Here is a 26,313-nt window from a genome sequence, read left to right as displayed (position 1 = left end):
GAATATCCTTCAGGCCCCCAGTAGGGGTCAGTCACCAGAGGTCGCCATGACTTCCAGGTGCACACACACACGCACATATGCACATATGAAAAATACAACCCCACCCAAAAAAGAACACATTTTGAAATTTTTGACCTAATAATGATCAGATACTTGTTTCCCCAATTAATAATTCAACCACTAAAAGGATAGATATTGAAAATAACCCTGCATGGATCTAAAATGGTCATTTATTTTATATTGTTCCTGGCCAGTATAACTGGCCCAAAAGGACATCTCATGTCTTTCCCCTTGTTAGTATAAGTTGCTGAATTCTGAGATAGTGCTTGTTTGTTTAAAGTGGTTGCGGTACCTATTTTCTCATAAATTTTCTGCAGTGTCTCAGCAATCAAATGTCTGTGAAGCTAATATATTTAAAATAGCTGAGTCAAACCAAAACCTCACCCTGACAACTTCTATTTGTTCTTCCAGTGACTGAGGAGCGCACCTTTTCTCCACCTCTTCCCCCACCTGGGAACAGAGAAGGACACTCTTGATAGAGGCTGGGTTTTCGCTGGACTGGAGCCTGGCAGGGTCCTTGCAGAGCAGCCTCTGGGTAGATGTCCTTTTTTTCCCACAGCCAACCAAGTCCTGCCTCCTCACCCTCTGGGTGGGTTAGCAGGTTTGGAACTGGCAAACGACAACCTAACCAGGCATATGTTTTCTTTTCTTTTTTCTCTGAAAGCTTTTCTAGTCTGTTCAGTTATCAGACAAAATTGAACTCTGCCCTTTTCCTTAAATAACAGATAATCTGAGGTTTCTTCATCCCTTATTTCTGAGTAAATTTCACTCAGTTCTCCACATATCTGTGAGCACAAATAAAGCATTCTGGCCTCATCTGGAATCTGAAGATCTTTAAAAGGTCTCTCAAAGCTGAACAGAAAAGCTTCCATGTCATCCCCTTTCTGATAACGTGGAAATGTCTTTTGTTCCACTGAAGCAATTTCCCCACTTCTCTGTGGAACTGGTTATTCTGCCCTTAACTGCATTTCTTGCATTTTCAGATGATATATCTCTTTCTCATGTTCTCTATTAGCATTATATCTCTTTCTCATGTTCTCTATTAGCATCTCTCTCTTTCTCCTGCTGTGCCATTTTAGCTTTTTCTTGTTCTGACTGAATTGTGGCTAATTCTAATTGTTCTTTTTCAGCATTGGCCCTCTCTGCCTTGGCCTGAATCCTGGCTTTCTCTGCTTCTATTCTTGCCAGTTCTATTTTCATTCTCATTATTTCTAATTCCTGACTAGGATTCTCCTCAGTAGATGCTTCTTCTGCCTATCTCCATGTGCCTCTTTAGTTTTATTAGGTGGTGCCATTTCTGACAGGAATTTTGTTGTAATTCATCGCAAATTTAGAAAATATTTTATTATATACAAGCATGTATTAGTGGTGGGACCAACTAGTGTGGGTTTTACTTTTGTATCACGGCGCTGCCACCAAATATCATGACCCCTCACTCTTCCCTCTAAAAGTTTTGTTCCCTTCCGTGACTGAGCTGCCTCAAGTAATATGGGTTTTCTTCATTGACTTTTTAAAGGGCTGACTGTACCACCCTGTCAAAAAGATATCATTTGGCTTTTAGCCCAGCCCTGGAACCTGAGGGAAGATTCATAGAAGCACAGAATCATAGAATCACAGAGTTGGAAGAGGCCATACAGGCCATCTAGTCCAATCTCCTGCTCAATGCAGGATTAGCCTAGAGCAGGGGTGTCAAACATGCAGCCCGTGGGCCGGATCAGGCCCCCAGAGGGTTTCTATCAGGCCCACAGTGGGACAGACCATCTCCTGCTTCCAGTTCTGCTGCTGCTGCTGCTGCATCATAGCTTGCTTCCCCAGACTTTCTTAATCACTCAGCCGTTTCATGTTTTAACCTGGGTCCTAGACTCAGAACCCTGAGCATGAGATTTCTGTGGTGAATGTCAATAAATAAAAAGTAGGTTTGCAGCTTACAGATACACACTTGAACAGCATACTCAAGATTGCAACAGCACAGACATTTTGATGCAATAATTCAGAGCAAGAGGTGTCAGTTATCAGATACTGTTAAATAAACAAAATATTGCAAGAGTGCTAATGTTTTAAGCATGTTTTTATTTTAAGTAAAGAAAATCTTTGTGTTTGTGTCCTTTATAAAGTTTATATCTCTGCTACCTGGCATTACATTTTATTACACACATGGCCCAGCCCAACAAGGTCTGATTTATGTCAGATCCAGCCCTCATAACAAATTAGTTCGACACCCCTGGCCTAGAGTATTTCTGACAAGTGTTTGTCCAGCCGCTGCTTAAAGACTGCCAGTGAGGGAGAGCTCACCACCTCCCTAGGCAGCTGATTCCACTGTTGCACAACTCTTACTGTAAAAAAGCTTTCCCTAAGATCCAGCCAGTACCTTCCCAGCCTTACTTTAAACCCATTATTGCAAGTCCTATCCTCTGCTGCCAACAGAAACAGCTCTCTGCCCTCCTCTAAGTGGCAGCCCTTCAAATACTTCAAGAGAGCGATCATGTCCCCACTCAACCTCCTCTACTCCAGACTGAACATTCCAAAGTCTAAAGTCCCTCAGCCTTTCCTCATAGGGCTTGGTCTCCAGACCTCCGATCATCCTTGTCACTCTCCTCTGCACCTTGTTTTTTGAGATAGAGAAGACGCGGGGGAAGTTGGTGGGAGATGCAGGTCAAAATGCGGCCACACAGCAAATAGTGTGAAACTGACCAATGCAATGGGGCAAATGGAAAAGGGAAGGCAGCACAGCTGTTTGTGGGGAATCGGTCAAAATATCCTGTCCTAAGTTATGGTTCTTTGTGGGATTGGTTCTTTATGGGATTGCCATGGCACAAAAACTGCATTTGAAAACATGTGTTGTCACTGAGTCATGATTTTATATGGACTCCACAAAAATCAACTATAAATTCACACATCATGTCAATGTCCACAGAATGCACCAAGGAGACCAGCTGAGCTCTGAGCAGGAGCAGGAGCGAGAGCTGTGAGAGAGGTGAGTGGGTTTCTTTTACTTGCTTTCAGCTGAGAGAATTCAGCTAAGGATATTTTGTGGGAAAACTGTGTTTAGCAGTGTGTGGAAGCACTTAGAGTTCTTGCAGAGTCCTGGCTGATTGAGTGTGGGAGAGGAACGGGCATTGTTTGACTGGGATTGCCTGTAATTGAGAGGAAGTGGAAGGGGCATTGTTTTGCCTGTGATTGAGTGCCTGGGTGAATTTGAATTTGAATAGCTGCTGCCTGACCTCTGCTGGGGGAGGCCTCTATTTAAGGAAGCACCTTGCCAGAGGCACGAGCCTCTGGCACGAGCCGAAGGGCGAGCTAAAGGGCTCTTTGCCTGTGGCACTTGGGATTGATCATAGAAGCGACACCTTGATTGTTCACCTTCAACGTTAACAAATATTAACTGTTTAAAAAGCTAATTCTGTAAGCATGTATGACCTTCATCTTTTGAGTTTTTAGTGGTTTTCTTTAGTTTCTCCCATAGTTTATAGATTCCCCTCCCTTGATTTCTTGTAGTTTTTTAGAAAGTGCAATAAAAAATTCAGCCCTTTTGGGGCTGTTAAAAAAAGAAGAAGAAGAGGCTAGATATTTTAACAACCATTTCACAAGAAATTTCTCCCTGGCAATAATGTGATGGGGCAATAAAAGAAAACATCAACCATTGACAAGGAGCAATCACAAAAAAAAAATTGTCTGACAAAATCCCAGCAAAACACCCCGTCTCCTGAGCTATAGGTAGCACAGTACAGCATGCAAGCATATATTAACCATCTTAATTTAGGTATCGTCAGCATATAAAGATAGGATGAGAATTCAAATTCGGCTAAGTGTTTGATTCTCAGGTGGAGTAAGGAACATTTCCGTCTGGCATCATGAAGTAATAGGTTCAAGTAATGTTTTAAAAGTTTCTTAATAATTAGTACTCTTTCCTTCTGTACCAGAGAGGTTTAAGATCTCATAGGAGCCAGTTGTGCAATTTTAAAATCTATGGTTTTATTCAACCAAGACCAACAGTACTCTTGAGCTGCCTATCGAGTAAGCGCTGGAAGGCTCTCAGCATTAAGTAACCTATATCTAAAATTTATTGTGGCTTTCCAAATTAAAGTAGAAATTTTTGGAAGACCCAGTTCCATGTGCATGTCTGAAAATACTATACATGGAGGTAAGGCAAAAATTATATGCAAAAAAGAAATATGAAGTTTGTCAAGTAATGCATCTGGACCTGAGAAACATATTTGAGTGCCATATAGCATGCAAGGTAAAACATATAGGCTGCCAACAATGCTGGTATAAACTGCCTTGGATTTAAAAAAAAAATCCTTAAGTGCTAACAATGGCAGTTCAATTTTATCTTTAATATACTGAATATGCTTAAATCTGGATAGATCTGACCTGAAGACAATCCCCAGATATCTAAATTAATTGACTGCTTGTATGGAGTGTGTGCCAATTATCCGCCTTTTGATTGGATTTTTTTTTTAGATTTGGCAAAATCATGTTTTTACATTTGTCATAATTGATCTCTAAAAGTTTGTTTCAGCAGTAGGCTATAAAAATCTTTTATAGATCTCTACAGATCTGGAAAGCAGTACTGGGTCAGCCACGTCTAATAAGGCAGGAACTGAACAGCCTTCCAGACAAGGTGCATGGATAAGAATATCCCATAAATTATGCACAAAATCATTCAAAAATAGATTAAACGGATATGGTGCAAGGACACAACCCTGCTGCACTCCTCTCTGGACAGAAATTAGGTTAGATACAGAATCCCTTTTGTCTAGTTTAATGCACCATGAATTCTTAGAATAAAGTTTCATAATTAATTGCAGCAGTCCAGCAGGCAAATGGGCAGCATAAAGCTTGTTCCATAAACGTGAGTGAGAGACTCAGCCAAAATCAGCTATTAAATCCATGAATCCTGCATACAAAAAGTCTTCCACATCTACAGAATATTTATTTACCAGCAAGGCTAGTATAAAACAGTGATCTATACAAAAACAGCCTGTCCCAAAGCCTGCTTGCTCTTCACCTATGACTTCCTCATCGTCCATCTCCCAAAGCAGCATGTTTTGCAGGAAACTTACATATAATTTGCTGATCTCTGCCGGAAGACTAATAGTGCAGTAATTATATGCATCTATTTTTATCACCTTAAAAAAAAAAAAAATCTGTGTAATAAGCGGGATTTTCAGAGAATCTGGTATGGCTCCTTCCTGATAAACATGAATAGAGATGCTCGCACTGAAGCCCACCACATGGGGTTCATTTTCAAAAGTTCAGAAAGGAGGCTATTTTTTCAACTCCTTAATCAGTTTAGCCCGAAGGGCTCTGTAAGAAGCTCAAAAAGAGCCAGAAAGACAAGGCCCTAGGCTCTTTGTCTTTCCCGTAAAATAATTTGACTTTGATAACAAAAACCACATAAATACCAAGGGTTTAAAAGGGGGATTATATTTATTTATTTTAAAAGAATTATGAAGCCAGAATGCCAGCAGGGGGTTGGGGGCTATCCAGTGTTTTGCACGGAGTGTCACATGTATGACTATCTGCCCACTGGGCAGAAGTCTTGGGTGTGTCCTCGGTGCAAGGAGCTCCTGGTTCTCAGGGAACGTGTGTGCTCCCTTGAGGCCAAGGTGGCTGACCTGGAGAAGCAGAGACAGTCAGCTAGGCACACAGAAAAGACTCTCGGGGACTTGTTAGCTTCGTCCCACTCTGGATCTGGCAGCCCCGCTGCTGTCAGGGAGCATGAGGGTCTAGGGGAAACAGGGCACCATGCTGAGGATAAGGGGAATGTGCCCTCAGAAGGGACCTCTTCCCCAGCTGGTGAGCGGCTCTCCTTTTGCACCAAGGAACCATCCCTGAGCAGGGTGGGAGGGGGGCTCTTGGTAGTGGGTGATTCGATCCTTAGGCAGGTAGACAGCTGGGTGGCGAACCCGCGTACTGACCGTATGGTGACTTGCCTGCCTGGTGCGAAGGTAGCGGACATTACGCGTGTTTTAGATAGGCTGGTAGATAGTGCTGGGGAGGAGCCAGTGGTCGTGGTGCATGTCGGCACCAACGATGTGGGGAAATGCAGTCGTGAGGTCCTGGAGGAGAAATTTAGGCTGCTGGGCAGGAAACTTAGGTCCAGGACCTCCAAGGTAGCCTTCTCAGAAGTGTTACCTGTTCCACGCGCAGGGCCGGAGAGACAGGCAGAGATCAGGAGTCTCAATGCGTGGATGAGACGATGGTGTAGGGGGGAAGGGTTCAGGTTTGTTAGGCACTGGGATACTTTTTGGAACAAGAGGGAGCTGTACAGGCGAGACGGTCTCCACTTGTCCCGAGAAGGAACCAGGCTGCTGGCACTTAAAATCAAAAAGGTGGCAGAGCAGCTTTTAAACTGAATATTGGGGGAAAGCCGACAGGAGATGAAAAGTCTCTGGTTCGGGTTGGCTCATCTGAGAGAGGTGAGGGGGTACCGGTTGCTTTTCTACAGGGAGGTGGATTGAAATTGTCCACAGAGGCCATGGCTGGTGACATGGACTGCCGGACAACGACTCGAGATAGCAAGAGGAAGGATGCAGGCTTAACTTGTAAGGGAAATTACAGCTGTTTCTATACAAATGCTAGAAGTGTCCGAGGTAAAATCGGGGAGTTGGAGTGCTTGGTGTCGGAGGGAAAAATAGACATTGTGGGTATTTCTGAAACTTGGTGGGATGAGGAAAATCAGTGGGACACAGTGATTCCCGGTTATATATTATATCGGAAGGATAGGGGGGGAAGGGTTGGAGGTGGGGTAGCTCTGTATGTCAGAGAGGGTATAAAGTCTAGAAAGATTGAGAGGCTAAGTGAATTGGATTCGCTTCTGGAAGTTCTATGGGTTGAAATAGGGGGGCCAAAAGGAAACTTAACACTGGGAGTTTGTTATCGCCCACCAGATCAAAAGATAGAGGAGGATTATAAAATGATGAATGCCTTAAAGATAGCAACTAGACAAAAACACTGTGTAATAATAGGTGATTTTAACTACCCACACATTGATTGGGTCAATATGTGTTCTAGTCGGGAAAAAGAGATTGAGTTTCTAGACACTCTAAATGACTGTGCTATGGAGCAGATGGTCACGGAACCTACCAGGGGAGAGGCGATCCTTGATTTGGTCCTAAGTAACACTCAAGACCTGGTGAGAGATGTAAAAGTGATTGCACCGCTTGGAAACAGTGATCATAATGTTGTTGAGTTCATCATTTGTACAAATAGAGAATTGGCCAAAAAGACTCACACAACCATTTTTAACTTTAAAAGGGGTAATTTCTCTGATATGAGGGGACACGTGGGGAGGAAACTGAAAGGAAAAGTAGAAAGGGTCAAAACAATTGGGGAAGCTTGGGATCTATTTAAAACTACGATCCTAGAAGCTCAAAAAATATATATTCCGCAGGTTAGGAAAGGCACAAACAGGTATAGGAAAAAGCCTGCATGGTTAACAAACAGAGTAATGGAGGCTGTAAAAAGTAAAAAGAATTCCTTTAAGCAGTGGAAAGCTAGTCACAGTGAGGCTGATAAAACGGAACACAGGCTATGGCAAATAAAATGCAAGTCTGAGGTCAGGCAGGCAAAAAGGGAATATGAGGAGCATATAGCAAAAAACGTAAAAACCAACAATAAAACTTTCTTCAAATACATTAGAAACAGGAAACCAGCCAGGGAGGCAGTGGGGCCCTTGGACGACCAAGGGGTAAAAGGAGTATTGAAGGATGATAGGGAAATGGCTGAGAAGCTAAATGCATTTTTTGCCTCCGTCTTCACTGTGGAAGATGAGAAGTGCTTGCCCACTCCAGAACCACTGATTTCAGGAGGGGTGTTGGAAGACCTGAGTCAGATTGAGGTGATGAGAGAGGAGGTCCTAAAACTGATAGACAACTTAAAAACTGAAAAATCACCAGGCCCAGATGGCATACATCCGAGAGTTCTGAAAGAACTCAAATGTGAACTTGTAGATCTCCTGACAAAGATATGTAATCTTTCCTTAAAATCTGCCTCCATTCCTGAGGATTGGAAGGTAGCTAATGTCACTCCCATCTTTAAAAAGGGTTCCAGAGGAGATCCGGGAAATTACAGGCCAGTCAGTCTGACGTCGATACCGGGTAAATTGGTGGAAACCATTATTAAGGAAAGAATTAGTAGGCACATAGATGAACAAAACCTATTGAGGCAGACTCAGCACGGTTTCTGTAAGGGAAGATCTTGTCTCACTAACCTGTTAGTGTTCTTTGAGGGGGTGAACAAACATGTGGACAAGGGGGATCCAATAGATATTATTTACCTTGACTTCCAGAAAGCTTTTGATAAAGTTCCTCATCAAAGGCTCCTAAGTAAGCTCAAAAATCATGGGATAGAAGGACAAGTCCTTTTATGGATCAAAAACTGGCTAGTTCATAGAAAACAGAGAGTGAGTGTAGGTGGGCAATTTTCTCAGTGGAGGGTGGTAAGCAGTGGGGTACCGCAGGGATCAGTACTTGGTCCACTGCTTTTTAACTTGTTCATTAATGATTTGGAGATGGGAGTAAGCAGTGAAGTGGCTAAATTTGCGGATGATACAAAGTTGTTCAGGGTGGTGAAAACCAGTGAGGATTGTGAGGCACTCCAAGGGGATCTGTCAAGGATGGGCGAGTGGGCGTCAACATGGCAAATGGGGTTCAATGTGGCCAAGTGCAAGGTGATGCACATTGGAGCCAAAAATCCTAAATATAAATACACATTGATGGGGTCTGAACTGGCAGAGACTGAGCAAGAGAGAGATCTTGGAGTTGTAGTGGATAACTCACTGAAAATGTCGAGACAGTGTGTGACTGCAATAAAGAAGGCCAATGCTATGCTGGGGATTATTAGGAAGGGTATTGAAAACAGATCAGCCAATATAATAATGCCCCTATATAAATCAATGGTGAGACCTCATTTGGAATACTGTGTGCAGTTCTGGGCACCACACCTTAAAAAGGATATTATAGCTTTGGAAAAAGTGCAGAAAAGGGCAACTCGAATGATAAAAGGGTTGGAACACTTTCCCTATGAGGAAAGGTTAAAGCGCTTAGGGCTCTTTAGCTTGGAGAAAAGACGACTGAGGGGTGACATGATCGAGGTTTATAAGATTATGCATGGGAAAGAGCAGGTAGAGAAAGAGGTACTTTTCTCCCTTTCTCACAATACAAGAACTCGTGGGCACTCCATGAAACTGCAGAGCGGTCGGGTTAGAACGGATAAAAGGAAGTACTTCTTCACCCAAAGAGTGATTAACACATGGAATTCACTGCCACAGGAAGTGGTGGGTGCTACAAGCATGGACGGCTTCAAAAGGGAATTAGATAAGCATATGGAGCAGAGGTCCATCAGTGGCTATTAGCCACAAGGTATAGCTAGGGGCTCTGGGGCAAGTGATGCTCTGTCTTCTTGGTGCTTGGGGGTGGGGGTCAACAGTGGGAGGGCTTCTAATGTCCTGGCCCCACTGCTGGACCTCCTGATGGCACTGGTATTTCTGGCCACTGTGTGACACAGAGTGTTGGACTGGATGGGCCTTTGGCCTGATCCAACATTGGCGTCTCTTATGTTCTTATGTTCTTAATGAACCACAAAATACACGGATTCTCTTTTCTGTGGCATCATGGTAGTGCAAAATCATGGACCCAAGGTGCAGATCTTCTTAGACTTTCATGATTACATCAAGGAACATTCCAATATAGACCATAAAATCAGAGATGACATCAACGTTAATGGAGTGCAGCCCCCCACAAGTGCCATCATGGTGCCAGGAATGGGAGGAAACATGGATGCCTACCACATTTACATATAGCCCCTGAAAAATCACTTTCAAATCACAGTTCATATTCATGTCCACAGATCTGACCAAAAATTTTTTCATCCAGAACATCACTGTATCCCCATGATACAGAAACCTGTAGAAAAACCACTGAACCTCACAATTTTTATGTAGAATATTCCAAAATCCAGTGTGAAGTGAGAAGCCCATTTAACAACCATGAGGATCCATGAGGATCCAAGTATTTAATGCATTGTTTACCCCATGGCAGTGCCACAAGGACTAGGATCTGCACTATTTTTATGATTCACTCTGTGGGCATAGACATGTTGTGTTATTTCCTAATGAATTTTGGGTGAGCACACGTAAAATTCTGAGGATCCAGTGTTTTAGACATGTTTTTCATGCTTTGGATCCATGTTTTTGCATTGTGGTGGCACCACAAATCAATGGATTTGTGAATTTTGTGGTGCAATCTGTGGCCATACATGTAAGTGATTTGATGATGAGTTTTGCATGACAAAAGTTCAAGTTCAGGGCTCGCACAAATCATACAATACAGCAAAAGATTCAAAAATTCAGCAGGTCAGTCAAAGGAATATGGCTAATAGACAACTCATTATTCATTCATAAAATTACAGTGTTTTACATAACTTTTATGAAATCTAAAAGACCACTTACTATCAATATATTTGGCTCTCAATTTTTCAGGGCATGTACTAATTTATTTAGTAGAGACAAAAAATAAAAAGCTGCCATTCCAGTTTTAATTTGTACAGTCACCTTAACTGGAAAAAAATTAAATTAATTTCAATGCAGGCAATAAGCTCTACACCCCAAAACCCTTTGGAAAGTCTCAAATGATGCTGGGAAGCAAACCCTGTTTGACATGACAGTAGAATTCTTGGCAATGCTACAAGCAAGTGCCCCCTCTTATATAATGCAATGTAGTCATGCCGGCCACATGACCACGGAAACGTCTTCGGACAGCGCTGGCTCTTCGGCTTTGAAACGGAGATGAGCACCGCAACCCTAGAGTCGGATTCGACTGGCTTTTGAGCAAGGGAACCTTTACCTTTACCTAACCAACCATAACAGCAAAATATTCTCCCCTAACTCAGAAATAAAGCTAATATATACGGAGATATTATTATAACACACATTTTATGCAACTGCATACCAATGCATCTTCAAAAAATTAAAACAGCTTGGGAGGAAATATCAAACTGACCAGCTAGTTCCAGATGCCAGGTGAGCCTGGAGCACTGCAAGTGAGGGGGTGGTGGACCAGGATCATTCTCTTTGGGGAAAGGGTGGAATCCCGCCCCGCCCCTCCACTTCAACCTCCCAATGCCGGATCAGCCCTATCTCTATTTTTAGAGGCATTTCCTCACTCAGGGCACGGGATTCAATGTGCCATGAAGTCAGCAGGTGGCATCACCACCACCACCACCCCATCAGGTTGGCACGCGGACGTTTAGGTGGGGAAGGCTTTGCCATCATTCCCTGCCCGAAGAAGTTCCAAAGACTGCGTTTCTCTGCCTCTGGCTCCTGCTTCAAAGGGGCAGGAGAGCAAGGGACAACGTACTGAAAAGCCTTCCGAATGGCTCCAGCTTCGTCTACAACATGGGGACCCTCTTCTTCCTCGCCGCCTCCCTTGGGCGGGGGTGCTATCAGCAGGGTCGCATGAGTTCTGCTGTCACCCTTGCAGGTGCGTCCCTCCTCCCCCATGGCAGGCAGACGGCGCCCTCGGCCCGGGCCATCCCTTGCCCCCAGCCCTGCCGCGCGCCAATCTCTCACCTCCCGGCATGAAGGCAACGGTAGTCTGGGCACGGCCGCGCTCGCCTCCCGCTGGCAGCACATCAGAGCCCAGCTGCACAACCACGCTGGCAAGCTGCTGGAACCCCAGCGCCGCCGCCTCCCTCTCGGCTGCAGCATCCTCCTCCGGAGCGCGATGGGCCTCCAGCTAGCAGTCGCTTTCCACCTGCCGCCTCTCGGGCTCGGCAGCCGGTAGGCAGGGGAACTGCAGAGCGCAGGCGCAGGCGCAGGCGAACGGCCTTCGGCTCTCTCCAGCGCCTCGCGTTGCCTCAATCCCGGTAATGACATCAGGCAGCCGCAGCTCAGCCAGCCGCTCCTCGCCCGAAGCCACGCGCTCGGGGCCAATGCTCACAACAGCCCTGGAAGGTGGGCTGCATCTTTGAGCCTCAGCATACTGCAGAGGGAAGGCCTGGCTCAGGCCGAGAAGTTGGCTATGGGGAGATCTGGACTGGGGGCTTGCAGCGGACGCTTTTTAACTGCGGGATTACACAAGGAGGCTAGGAGAGTGAATTTCTGAAGAAGCATACAAAGTGGGTGTTGGTCCTCTCTCCAAAAAGGTTGCAAATGGATAGCTATGCTAGTCTGTCATAACAAAAAGTTCTTAAAAACTGACCACATATCGACCACAAGTTTGAAGTGGGCGGGCTCACAAAAGCTCCTATGGAAGTAAATGGTGTCAGCTAAGGTGCCCGTGAACTTTTGGTTTTCTTTCATCTCACAAAAGGCTGCCAGCAAGTCTCTCCCAGAAGCACTTCTCTGTTTTACATCAGCCCTGCATGGTAGGCCAGTATTAGTGTGGGGGAGGGGGCAAAGGCTGAGGGAACAGTGGCTCAGCCAAGGCTGTGCTGAAGAGAAATCTGAACTAAAGATTTCCTGGGTTTTCGGCTGTCAACCTCTCCGCTATTTCAGGTAAGCATTCAATGGAATGCATCTGATATTTTCACTGTCATATACACAACATTCACTGGATGGCCTGGCACCTGTCATGCTCAGCCTAACTTACCTTGCAGGGTTGTTGTGAGGATACTGTTGCTGCAGGGGAGACCTTGAGCTGTGTGGGGAAAGGGAGAGATAAAAATCCAATGAATAAACTGGCTCTAGCAGGTCATTTCAGAAAAGCATTCTGTTTTCACATTTTCCTTCTGGGGTCAGTGACCACAAATAACTAGGTTTTTCATTTGCCTAACAATTCAAGGTATGCAGATGGACTCCTCTTTCCGCCCTCACCTGCATTTCTTAGAAGGGAGTTGCAGAACAGGAAAGAACTCCCATCATTGTTCACCCATGAAATTCCAGTACTGATCAAAGGGTCTCCTGAACCTTCCTTCAGCTAGAGCATCTACAGAGGGCGTCCTGTGCAGCACCAGACTTGCCTGAGCCCCTTGACTGCAATGGGTTCTGCGGGCTTAAGGGTACAGGTATGACAGGCGAGGCAAAAAAAAAAAAAAACATTCACCTTCCAGTGCTGCTTGACACTGGAGTCAATGAACAGGTTTGTTTACGTGCTTTTCCTGTGAGATTTTAACAGTGATAAAATTCTTCCCAAATGGTGATTCACACACCGGGTTGGTCGTTTAGATTGCAACATATTTTGACAACTCAAGTTGCAGAATGCTGTCTCTGTGCTATTAAAAATCAAGTCAAATCAGACCTTTAATGGCATACAGAATAAACTAGGACAGATTACAGCATTGTCAAAATAAGAGTAATAAAAAGAGTTATACAGTTAAAATTTAAATATAACACCAAATCATCGCTGTGTCTTATCTTGGTGGATCTTTATGGCACATTGAAGAAATGAAACAACCACCTCAGTTATGCCAGAAAAAACATCATTCAAAATATATTGGACCTTAATATGATCAGAGAATCCTGTCTTATTTTCAAAAATAGGGTCAAGATACTTAAAATGAATGTTTGCATAAAAAGGTCAATAAAAGAGGATATGTGAGATTGTTTCAATACATCTTAACTTACACAGGCAAAGTCTAGCACAGTAAGCTACCTTTTGAAATCTGCCATATAGAACTGCTGATAGCATGACGTTAAATCTGGCCAAAGAGAAGGCTCTACGCTTTTGGTGATTTTGCAGATAATAAAGGTCTATATTGATAATATAGCCTTTATTGAATGTAATCCTCAACCTTAAAGGAGAGCCAGTTTTATTAGCAGTACTGTAAAGATTTTGTAGTTCAATATCCAAAACTCTACGTTTGATCATTTGAAATGCCTCCACTTGCAAGAGCGTAAGTACTGAGTCTAAGGATAAGCCAATCAGGCTGATCTTTTTCTCAATACAGGCCAGCCAATTAGAAGATAAAATTCTGAAAGCATTTGGAAAATAAGACTGTAAGAGTCACAATTATAATGTATTCGCAACCAATATCTAATAGGTTAAAAGCCATGCTCAAGTTTCAACTAGGGCCTGTCCACTCTCCAGGCATAAGGTTGCATATTGCAATTTCCATCGCCGGTACTGTAAGGCCCCCTATATGCCTCTGCAAAGGGGAGTCACTGGCAGAAAACACCCCTTATCATCTTCTACCCCCAACACCCTCTGTATAAGTGCAAGCCATGTCTGGCCTAGAAGTAGATCATAGTGTGGCCTGGAAATACATACTAAACCAGATGGGGCAGAACCAAACAGTATGGTTTCTAGCAGCAAAAGAAACAAGTCTGAACTTCCTATGTTGGGAGGGTGGCCCTAAGGCATCTGCTAGACTAATAGTCCCCCCCATCCCAAACTAAGAGATATTTCTCTCTCTATTGAGGCCCACAGGAAACAAGAAATCCTATTACCTGGCTCATCCCTTCCTGGTCAATTCACCCTGATCAATATGCTATTCACACAACGGAGTAGCCTTTTCTCTCCAGTAATCCGGGATCATCAGTGGATCATTAACTTCTCACATTCCTAGCCGCATTCCGACAGGAACCTTAACAGTTCCTATTTGCATCAGGAAATCCATTCATCCACACAGATACAAAATATGGCAATATCTTTATCTTCTCCTGGGATCACTAATCCTATCAGCCTCCCCTCCCCTTTCCATGCCCACATTTCTTTCATAACAACAGCTCCCCTATTTCCCACCTAACACAAAAGGAGGGTCACCAAGCAGTATTGTTTCCATTTTGATTAGTTTACCCTCTGAATCACCAGAGGAAGCAAAACTCCTCCTAAGAATATCTGTTCTTTTTTGTCTACTCCTGGGAACTCTATACAGCGTTTCCAAACTACATTGCTTTATCCCTGATTAATCTCATCAATTTTTTGTTCTGAGGGACGTTTCACATTAGCAAGGCCTCTGGACACATTTATGGGTACAACTAGCCCGGCACAGCCCTAGTCTCTGTGTGTCTGCCCCAGGTGCCTTACTGGCAGGTCACCCCCCAAATTCGTTTGGGTCATTTTCCATCTTTCCAGCCTTTGCTCCACAGACCCCTGATCTTCTGGATAGGTAAAGTATACTTCCCCAACACCCTCCTGTTATTCCCACTCACCTTTATACTTGTATTACTTGTGTGTATTATTTAATGTGTGTTTTAATTCTGTGTCTGTGCATTTTACTAGGATTTTCTTCTGTTTAATAAAAATAACCCTGTGGGGTTCAAGTGATTTTCTATTGATTATTGCTGATTTACAGGAACCTTTGGGGGGAAATCCTTTGGGGCTCTCCTGGAGGATTAACAAACAGTTTAAACCACTAAACAGCTTTATAATGACAGGTGGTTTAATTCATTTTTAATTGACAAGGGAGGGATTTTCCAACTATGAGTATTTGAGTTTTAATGAGAAGGTGTTCTGATGTCACCTTTTTAATTGGACTGAGATGAGCAAAAGACCTGCCAGAAGCCAAGATTTATGGGAACCTCTCTACTTCAAAGGAATTAATGAGCAAAGCCTAAAATTGGGGTAAAACAGAGGACAGTTATATATTGTAATAGAAAAACTCTCCTGATGTGTGTGTTTTTAAAACTCTATGTTTTGTGTAAAGCTGTTTACCAAGATTATAGTATAGATATTTGTAAAGATAGCAGCTAGCTAAAATATTAACTTTGCTACCAAGTTTACTTTTTAAAGACAAAAAGGATGCTTGCCTAAAGAGGAATAGACTCTTTTGGTTTGTATAGACACTTATATGAACTGGACTGGTGTAAAAACACCCCAGTAATTAATTGTCAAAGTTAGATGGATGATCCATCCTTTACTTCAAAGGATCTAGCAAATAATTGGTCAACATGTTTTTAACTGACCTGGCAAGGATCCACAAGCTAAGGATGTCAAAATTAATTGGATTAAATAAACTTCAGTTGTATTTTCTATGGAAAATAAGCTTAAGTTTTAATAAGAGTGCTTTTATAAGTGTTTTTTGTTGTTCAGTCGCACAGTCGAGTCTGACTCTTTGCGACCCCATGGACCAGATCAAGCCAAGCCTTCCTGTCTTCCGCTGTCCTCTTATAAGTGTTAACAAAGAGTAAATATCTCTGAATGTTTATAGCTGATAATGAAAGCTTATGGATAAAATGTTTTTGTATGTTTATTGAAAAAGAGAAAACTAGTTAAGTGTTAGGGAATTGAGTTTGAAATTGTCAAGTAAAAAGTTGGGAGATGTTCCAAAAGGTTTGGGAAAACAAAATAATCAATCATGTACATCTGTTCATTATTGTGTGCTTTGAAGTTTTTAAGGATTGACCAGCTACTAACAAGCAGATGAAATCATAGATACTGAAAGCCAATTAAGAGGAAATACAACATTTGTATTATAAAAGAGGACCCTCTGCTGGCTGAAATAAGGTGGTGTATTTCACAAATTAAAAAGTTCAATTTAGAGAAAAAAAGGCTTTATAAATATTCTGATGGACCAAAATAAAAACTGATAGATAGATTCAGTGCATCTACAAGAGCTTTATGCTATAGGCTACTTTAAAACACTAAAAACTTCATTTAAAGGGTTTAATTCTTTATAATGTCATTGTAATGATATATGCTTTCATATTTTGTATACCTTTTAGTGAAAATAAGTTTATAAAATGCTTTAAGAATATTGTTATACTTTTATATGCATGTATTAATGTAAAAGGACTATTTTTGTACTGAAAACGTCTAAGTTTGTACTAAAAATGAACTCAGCCTGAGAGTTCATTCAAAGGTGAAAGAAGTCTAGGAATATAGCCAAATGAAGTAAACAAAAATATAAATCAGTATAATGAGCAGTGCACCTGCTTTGTAGGAATTGAGATGCGGCCAAGTAACATCCTGTGTGTCAAATATGTGAGTGATGACTGACCAGACAAAGAAAACTGAACTGAGCATGTCTAAATTATGTCAGTGATGATGTAAAGTGAGGAGGAGCAAGAAGAGTATATAAGCAAGCTCCTGGCTGTAACACATTGAACATCCAAGCTGAATTTTACCTGTGAGATGTTCCCTATTCAAATAAATTCTTTTGTTACCCTTTACTGCCTGGATAATTGTTTTACTGTGTGGTTTATCGGCTAGCCACACAAGTCAAAGAACCTTAGCTCCCTCGGGGTGTTGGCTACAACTCTTTTGATTAAGCAACTGTCTGGTTATTAAGAGCTATCACAAAGGGAAAGATCCCCATACACCAGAGATGGCCAAACTTGCTGAACGTAAGAGCCACATAGAATAAACATCAGATGTTTGAGAGCCACAAGACATGAACAAATATTACACATGCGTTTTTATTTAAAAATATGCAAATTTGCTTTTTATTAACATTAAATGAGACTGCCAAAAATAAAAACAGAAGGGGTAAAAACAGATATTGATAATGATATTTATTTGTCCAACGGTATTTGTTTGTTAATGATATTTATTTGTCGAAGAGAGAGAGAGAAAGATAGAGAGGTGGAAAGAAAGAATGAAAGATGTGGAAAGAGAGAGAGAAAGAACCAAGAAAGCAAATAGATGGGAGAGAGGGGGGAGGAAGGGAGGGAGGGGGAAAAAGTATGCCTCCCCTTTGCTTCCCCAGCTGCCCTGCCGGGAGCCGCACAATATGTGCAAAAGAGCTGCATATGGCTCCTGAGCCGCAGTTTGGCAACCCCTATCGTAGACATAGGTAGGATGATGCCTGCTAATACCCCACCTTTCACTGAGGCTTGCCATTTAGCTAATTTCCCCCAGAAATTGAAGTAATTTAGCTTCTTAAATCAAAGTTGATAAGGGTAACTGTACCTCCTACTCTGGCAACTGGGACCCATGGAGAAGGAGGAGGAGGAGAAGAGTTGATTTTATACTCCACCTTTCACTACCCGAAGGAGTCTCTGAGCAGCTTACATTCACCTTCCCTTCCTCTCCCCACAACAGACACCACCCTGTGAGGTAGGTGGGGCTGAGAGCTCTGAGAGCTGTGACTGACTCAAGGTCACCCAACTGGCTTCATGTGGAAGAGTGGAGAATCAAAACCAGTTCTCCAAATTAGAGTCCACCACTTTGGTGTAGTGGTTAGGAGCGTGGACTCTAGTCTGGGAGAACTGGGTTGGATTCCCCACTCCTTCACATGCAGCTGCTGGTGTGACCTTGGGTCAATTACAAGATCTTTCAGAGCTGTTTCCTCAGGAGCAATTCTTGAAAGAGCTCTCTCAACCCCACCTACTTCACAGGGTAGAGTATAAATCCAATCTTCTCCTCCTCTTCTTTCTCCTTTTCCTTCTTCTGCAAACTGTACTCCTGGCTTCATGAGATGGGAAGCTCCTGAGTTTGGTAGCCACAAAGCTGCATATAGGAAAAACTTGGTTGTCAGATTGTCTCTGGTTTATCTACAGTGCTCATGAATTTCTTCAGTTTGAAGATACAGGTGACTCTCTCATTTGCTTTCTTAGGAAATCCACATGGTGGTTCACCTGTCAGCTATTCTCACATTGCTTGGCAGTGACATGGAGCTGGCAATCTGCTAGTGTTATGAAAGCAGAACAGTTGCATTCCCAATTCTTGAAGCAGCTGAAGTGGAAAAGAGGAAACGTATGACTTGCTTTGATCTCTTGGCCAGCTCTGTTGACTCCTAAAGCTCTTCACTATGTATATAGTCTGTATATGTGTGTGTGTGTACACGTGTATATGTGTAATTAAAGGTGTGTTACTTTTTCATGGCCTCTGGATTCTCATTCCCTTAGATTATTTTGAATTATTCTCTACTAGAAATAAGACCCATTGTGGAAATAAATACAATGAGCTCTAGAAAGAGGCTCTAGGTGGGTGCCCTGACCATGGGCACTCAGTGTCAATTTGCTGTGGCGACCTCAGCAGGGTATAATGACACAGAGTCCACCATTTTCTCCAGGGGAACTGATCGCTGCCATCTGGAGAACAGCTGTAATTCTGAGTGATCTCCAGCTATCTCCAGCTCACATCATTCTCCTCTCTACCTTTTGATCTGCACAACAACCCTGTGAGATGGTTAGGCTGAAAGTCTGTGAGTCATCTGAAATCACCCAATCAGCTTCCACAGGAAGAACCTGGGTCTGGCAGACCCTGCTCTGAAGTGCTAACTGCTATGTCACACTGGCTGCCATGGGGGACCACCTCAACAGGGTATAAGGACACAGAGTCCAGTGTTTTCTCCAGGGGAACTGATCTCTGCCAAGGACAATTTATTAGGATATAATAAAAAAAAGTTCAAACATATATCAAAATTCATACAGTCATATATCCATCCCTCCTCCCTTCCCCCCCCCTTCTCGGCTTCCCACAGTGCTCCAACCTCCAGCCCAATTCTTACATTTTCTCCATACCTGCTTTTCCCCTTATTCCCATCCACAGGTAACTTATCCTTCAGCTGTTATTCTTATACATTTATCTATTTTCTACTATCCTTTAAATTTCAGTAATTCTCAAAGCAAAGCAAATTGTCCTTTACATCCCAGTATTTCTCCAAATAGTCTTTAAAGTCTTTCCAGTCTGCAAAAAATTCTTCTGCCTCCAAATTATTAAGTTTCCTTGTCATTTTATCCATGTCCACCATAAAAAGTAGTTTTTTAATCCATTCCCCAATTTCAGGGACCTTATCTTGCTTCCAACATTAAGCATATGTCATTCTGGCAGTTGTGATCATATACCACATCAATGTCCTTTTTGCCATATTGACTTCTTCCATTTTAAGTCCCAGAAGTAGTATTTCCGGTTCTTTCTTAAACTTACATTTCACAATTTTTTCCATTTCTGTATGTATCTCAGCCCAAAACATTTTTGCTTTTTCACATGTCCACCACATATGATAAAACGAGCCCTCAGCATTTTTACATTTCCAAGATTTGTTTGACATATTACTATTCATATTTGCGATCTTTTTTGGTGTCATATACCATCTATACATCATCTTATAGCAATTTTCTTTTAAGTTATTACATGTCGATATTTTCATTGCATTCTTCCATAAATATTCCCAAGATGACATCAGTATTTCTTTATTCATGTTAACTGCCCATTTTATCATCTGCTTTTTTACTGTCTCATCCTCTGTATACCATTTTAGCAATATCTTGTACATTTTTGAAATAAGTTTTTTTCCTCCCTCAAACCATACATTCTCAATATCATTATATTTTTTCCTAAACCCAAAAGCTTTTTTATCTTTTTTAAATATTAATAACTACAAGTTTTATGATTCTATATCTTATCATCAGTAAAGTCTTATAACATACAACTCTTACAACTAAGTACTTGCTTGAGACCATAGTTGTGATAATGTATGGTTGTTATTATTATACTATTACTCTTACTCTATATCTCATGTTAAATTTGAAGTGTATTTACATGCTTTTATTACTTGTATGCATTTTTATGACTTCAATAAAAAATTGTAAATTGAAAAAAAAAAAGAATTCTTCTAATATAATGGTGTTTTAAAAAACCATCCATTTTCGCTTTCTCATACCATAAATAGGCGTGCCAACCGAATTTACAATCATGTCCTTCTAACGCCAACAATTTCTTGTTATCTAACATAGTCCATTGTTGCAACCAGGTTAAACATACCGCATCATGGTATAGTCTAAAGTTTGGTAACTGAAATCCGCCTCTTTCTTTTGCATCACATAGAATCTTCATTTTAATCCTTGGTTTCCTCCCGGCCCAAACGAACTTTGAGATTTCTCTTTGCCACAAATTAAATACCTTCACATCTCTCACTATTGGGATTGTCTGAAATAAAAACATCAACCGTGGTAAAATGTTCATTTTAACCACTGAAATTCTCCCCATCAATGACAAATTCAGTGTATTCCATTTCTTGATATCCTGCTGTATTTTAGGCCAAAGTTTGTCGTAATTGTTTTTATAAAGGTCTATATTTTTCATTGTCAAATCAATACCTAAGTATTTAGTCCTTTTCACAACTTCACATTGTGCCAACCCCTGTAGCTCTTTTTGTTTCTTTCCAGTCATATTCTTACACATCACCTTGGATTTATCTTTATTTACATAAAAACCTGCTAAATCTCCAAACTCCTTTATTTTCTCCATTAGCAATGGTAAGTTCCGTATAGGGTCTTTCACCATAAACATTACATCATCCGCAAAAGCTCTATATTTATAAGAAAAACTTTTATTGGTTAAACCTTTGATTTCTCTGTCTTCCCTAATTTTTTTCAGCAGTACTTCGAGTGTCCATATAAATAGTAACGGGGACAAAGGACAGCCTTGCCTCGTCCCCTTCTGTACTTTAAAGTACTCCGTCACTTCAGTGTTAATTACCAATGCTGCTTTCTGTTCCGAGTAAATTGCTTCTATTATGTTCCTAAATTGTTCCCCAATGTCTATTTTTCCATCTGGAGAGCAGTTTTAATACTGAATGATATCCAGCCCTCACTTGGAGACTGGCGACAATGGGTCCCCAGGAGGAGGGTGGAGGCTATAGCACTGTACCTGTCTGAGGTCCCACCCCTCCTCAAACCCCACCCTCTCCAGGCTCCACTCCTCAAATCTCCAGGAATTTCCCAACCTGGAATTGGGCGGTTCCCAGGGGCACTCCAGGCAGAGGAAGCAATGGTCCGTCCCCTCTTGAAAAAACCAATTCTGGATCCGGCTGAATTGACCAACTATCGACCGGTTTCCAATTTGCCCTATCTGGGCAAATTAATTGAGAGGGTGGTGATGATACAGTTGCAGGGCTTCCTGGATGACGCTTCCATTCTAGACCCTTTTCAGTCCAGCTTTCGCCCGGGACATGGAATGGAGACAGCACTGGTCGCCCTTACGGACAACCTCCAGAGGCATCCAGATTGGGGCGGTTCGGCGGCACTGTTGCTGTTAGACCTTTTGGCAGCGTTTGACATGGTCGACCACCAGTTGCTGACCCACCGCCTCACTGACGTGGGGATACAGGGGCTTGCCTTACAATGGCTTGCTTCTTTCCTCCAGGGTCGGGGACAAAGGGTGGTGCTAGGGGAACAGCAGTCCCAGAGACATCCGCTTGAGTGCGGTGTGCCTCAGGGGGCGGCGTTTTCCCCATTATTGTTTAACATCTACATGCGCCCCCTTGCCCAGATTATTCAGAGGTATGGGCTGGGGTGTCACAAGTACGCAGATGACACCCAGCTCTATCTGATGTTGGGCGGCTGGTTGAACTCCAGCCCGGAAGATCTGAACCGGGCATTGCAAACCATGGCTGGTTGGCTCAGACTGATCTGGCTGAAACTTAACCTGGCGAAGATGGAGGCCTGTCCCTGAGTCGGGATGGTTTGGGAACGGGGATCCCTCCCCCATTGGAGGAGTTTGGGAGTGCTCCTGGATCCCTCCTTAACTATGGAGGCCCAGGTGGCAGCTGCTGCTAAGTCGGCCTTTTACCACCTCTGGCTGATTTGGCAGTTGGTTCCCTTCCTTGACCGCGATGACCTGGCTACAGTGATCCACGCGATGGTCACCTCAAGATTGGACTACTGTAACGCTCTCTACATGCAGCTGCCCTTGTCGCAAATCCGGAAGCTGCAGCTAGTGCAGAATGCAGCGGCCAGGCTTTTGATGGGTCTCCCTAGATGGGAACACATCTGGCCTGCGCTGAATACACTGCACTGGCTGCCAATAGCATACCGAGTTCGCTTCAAGGTGCTGGTACTTACCTTTAAAGCCCTTTATGGCCAGGGTCTGACATACCTGAGGGACCGCCTTTCCCCACACATACCCCAGAGAGCACTACGGTCTGGGGCACAACACCGGCTAGTGATTCCAGGCCCCAAAGAGGCCAGGCTCACTGCTACCACGGCTATGGCTTTTTCGGTGGCGGCTCCTCCCTGGTGGAATGAGTTCCCGAAGGAGATCAGGGCCCTGTGGGACCTTGTACAGTTCCGCAGGGCCTGCAAGACGGAGCTCTTCCGCCAGGCTTTTAGTTAGGAGCCACCCACCACTACCACCAACTATTATTGTTAGTAACACCAGGGTAGCTGGTTGACCCATATGGAGATCGAGCCACAGTAATGTACGAGACAGATACGGCTGAATTGCGACTCGTGTCCATCTACAGGATGCCATCTTCAATGTGTTTGGAAGATCATTTCTATGTTTAGCTCTTTAATTGTAATGATATGGTTGTTTTATTTTGTTTTATCTGGTTTTATAGGTTTTATGTACTCTGGCACATAGTGTCTTTAAATGTAAGCTGCCCAGAGCCCGTTCGTGGGGAGGATGGGATAGAAACCCAATAAATAAATAACCCTATCTCCTTCCCAGCCAACCATCAATGTACCATTATCTACCCCTCTGACTTAAGCTTTCCATGTCCCCCCCACCTGCAGCCTCTACCTAAGAAAAGTACAGTCTTTCTCTGCAGTGGGGACCCAAGCAGGAGGGAAGTGACCTCAGCAGGTATAATGACAGCACAGCTCACCCAGCAAAGCAGCCATTTTCTCCAGGGGAACTGATCTTTGCCATCTGGAGTGCAATTTTGAGTGATCTCCAGCTCTCACCTGAAGATTGGCAGCAATGGTTCCCCAGGAGAAAATAATTGCTTTGGAAGGTGGACTCTATGGCATTCTATTCAGCTGAGGCCTCTCCCTTCCCCAAACTCTGGCTTCTGTAAACTCCACCACAAAATGTCCAGGAATTTCCCAACCTAGAGCTGGCAACATTAGTCAGGACTGGCCCCAATGAGTTCCTCACGAAGGCCTGGAAAGGGCCTCTTGCATTTGCCTTTTTACTGAAAGAACCAAACTTGGTTACCTAACAACAGCCACTGAGGGAAAAGTTAGTCCCACAGGAGCCAAGCAGGAGAAGTGTCTTCGTCAGGAGAGCACACTGTTTTGCCACTTTATTCTGTCAGGGAAGAGTGTCCAGGCTGGCAGTGGGCGTGGGAGAAAAGCATACCCAGCACCCAGCCAATGGCACGTGAGTACTCTTGAGTGGCGGTTGATGGGTCAATGGCCCACAGCGCACCCAAAGAGAGAGCTGGGAAGTGCCAATACGTAGGACCCCCTCTGACCAGGCAGAAGACTCACGTGATCCACCCTTCTGTTTCTTTCCCCTCTTTCCAAAACTACAAGGAGAAGACATGTTTGTTCCTGGGGCTCTGATGCTGTTACCACTACCCGGGGGAGGGGGGGACTGGGCATCTCCCAGACTTAGTGGCGTGGGGCCACCACCAGGCCAGGCATTATGGCAGGGTGATGAGCACTGAGTTGGGCCAGATTAGAGGGGTGCCCACTGACTGGCCAGGAATCAGAGTGGCCACTGCTTGGCTGGGCCTGGTCAAGTGGCCATTGCTGATACTGGGTCTGGCGGAGTGGCCACCACCAACACTGGGTCAGGCCTTGCTCAAGTGGCCAGAACCTTTATCTTACTGTAAAGTATCTTCATTCCTCTCAAGGAACTCGCATTCGATACCAAGAGTAGACCCAGAACACTTTTTCCATTCCCAGGAATGGTCATTCCACTCAGGGAATAGTCATTCCAGAGCCAGAACCATTTTTCTATTAACAAGAAACACCATTCTGCTCCTGGGTGTCATTCTAGGCCCAGAATACTAATGGAAATGATAAAAAAATTCCCATGGGGTTGCCAAGCTGCAGCTCGCAACGGGCAGAAGAATTCAGTCAGTGGGAACTGCACACCAGCATTATGCCAGCACATTTGCTCTTACCAGAAGAGACATGAACATGTTGGCTCAGTGCTGGCTCGTGCCTTTATTTCCCTTCTTTCCCATTTCCTCCTGCTGATGCTTTAGGCACCAGTGGGCAACAATCTGGGCTGTCTTCCGAGGACTGTCATTCCGCTCCAGTCATAGCATTTTTTCTACTCAGGGAGAGTCATTTGAGATCTAGAGCACCTACTCTTCAGCAGGGCTATTTTTGGGCAGGAAGGCACAGGCTGGCTTCCAAGTTGGCCACGCCCAGCAGGAACTCATTAGCATAATAGGCCACACCCAACATCAGAAACTCATTAGGATTGGCTACATTAGGGGTATGTGGCCTAAAATGCAAAGGAGTTCCTGCTACGAAAAAGCCCTGGGTTTTGACAACAAACAAGGTAAGCAGAATAAGAAGCAAAAGGTGGGTGTGGCTGGATTAGCACACTTCTGGTAACATGGGGGTGTGGCCTAATATGCCCATGAGCTGTGCTGTCAGGGTTGTGGCCCAATATGCCAATGAGTTTCTGCTGTTGGGTGTGACCTTTTAATCTAATGAGTTCAAAAGCCCTGTTCTTCAGGGAGAGACCCATGTCTGACCAATTCATTTGTTTCCCTAGATCTGTCCCCCCCCTTTTTTTTTTTTGCAATTCTGCAGTATTTTAATCGAACCCATGCAAGTCAACTGCCATTTGCGACATTTTTTATATACCCAAGGCAAGGGGCCTTCGGGCAGCTCCCATTATTTTCAAAGGGAATTAGTTTTCAAAGGGCATTCGCCGCCGCCCCCTTCCTCTCAAACAACCCCTCGCAGTAATTGCGCTGCAGAGCGCCGGGACGCTCCCGCGGCTGGCCACCAGACGGCAGTCCGGCCCACAGAGCGCTTCCGCCTCCTCCATCCATCGAGTTGTCTCAGCGACCCCACGCAAGCCATTGGGGGCTTTCCTATCGGAGGCGGTGCTACGAGCATGCCAGTCACGGTGACGGACAGGGCGCGGAGGCGAGGAGGCGTTCCACAAGAGCGAGCAGGCAGTAAGGCGTCAGCCTGCTAGATTGTCGATTGGGCTGGAGACGCGGGCCGGTTTCTCGGTCTGGGCAGCCCGAGCGAGTTATGGGGGCGCAGCTGAGCACCGTAAGTTCCTCCGGGGCGAGCGAGCGGCGGGGCGAAAAGGCTTGGTACGGAGGAGGAGGTGTTTTGCCCTCGCCCCAGCCTGGCTGAGCGGGCGTGTCGGCCTGCGATGCGCAGGCTCCCTTTCCCAGCAACGACGCGCGACTTGCTGGCATGTGTGTATGAGCGTTTGGGCTCGCGAGTTTAAGAACGCCTCCGACTGATCTGCTTTCCCAGCCTTGCAGGCGGGAAGTGAGGGAGGAGACGCCTGGGTGTGCCAGCCAGGGCAGAGGGCGTGAGACACTGGCTCTTTGGCAGGCTGGGGAGGAGGGCACTCCGCCATGGCAGGGCATGGTCTTCGCTGGGCAGGAGCGTTTCCGTTGGCATGATGGGACTTCTCCACGGAGGACGTGGCTGCCGAGACGCCACGGTGTGAGGGGTTGTGGGCGCTGGGAAGGGGAGACGCCCTGTCAGGC

The 26,313-nt window shown here is 44.2% G+C and overlaps 2 protein-coding genes across 2 annotated transcripts in view; one reads left to right on the top strand and one right to left on the bottom strand.

Moving 5' to 3' along the window:
* Nucleotides 1-11,678, bottom strand: part of KIAA1324L (KIAA1324-like ortholog) — a 102,822-nt gene extending 91,144 nt beyond the window's left edge. The window contains exon 1 of the mRNA XM_015429441.1: nucleotides 11,633-11,678. The gene's annotated coding sequence lies outside the window, so the exon portion shown is untranslated. The remainder of the gene's footprint in view (nucleotides 1-11,632) is intronic.
* Nucleotides 11,679-25,703: 14,025 nt separating this feature from the next.
* The window catches only part of LOC107125960 (NADH-cytochrome b5 reductase 3-like), a 37,947-nt gene continuing 37,337 nt past the window's right edge, over nucleotides 25,704-26,313 (top strand). The window contains exon 1 of the mRNA XM_015429445.1: nucleotides 25,704-25,861. Coding sequence (XP_015284931.1) covers nucleotides 25,841-25,861 — 21 coding nt within the window. The 5' untranslated portion in view covers nucleotides 25,704-25,840. The remainder of the gene's footprint in view (nucleotides 25,862-26,313) is intronic.

The sequence above is a fragment of the Gekko japonicus genome, unplaced genomic scaffold (assembly GCF_001447785.1).
Source record: "Gekko japonicus isolate JY-2015 unplaced genomic scaffold, Gekko_japonicus_V1.1 scaffold169, whole genome shotgun sequence".
Classification (NCBI taxonomy): Eukaryota; Metazoa; Chordata; class Lepidosauria; order Squamata; family Gekkonidae; genus Gekko; species Gekko japonicus.
The sequence above is the reverse complement of the archived record's forward strand: the minus strand, read 5'-3'. Positions and strand labels throughout refer to the sequence as shown.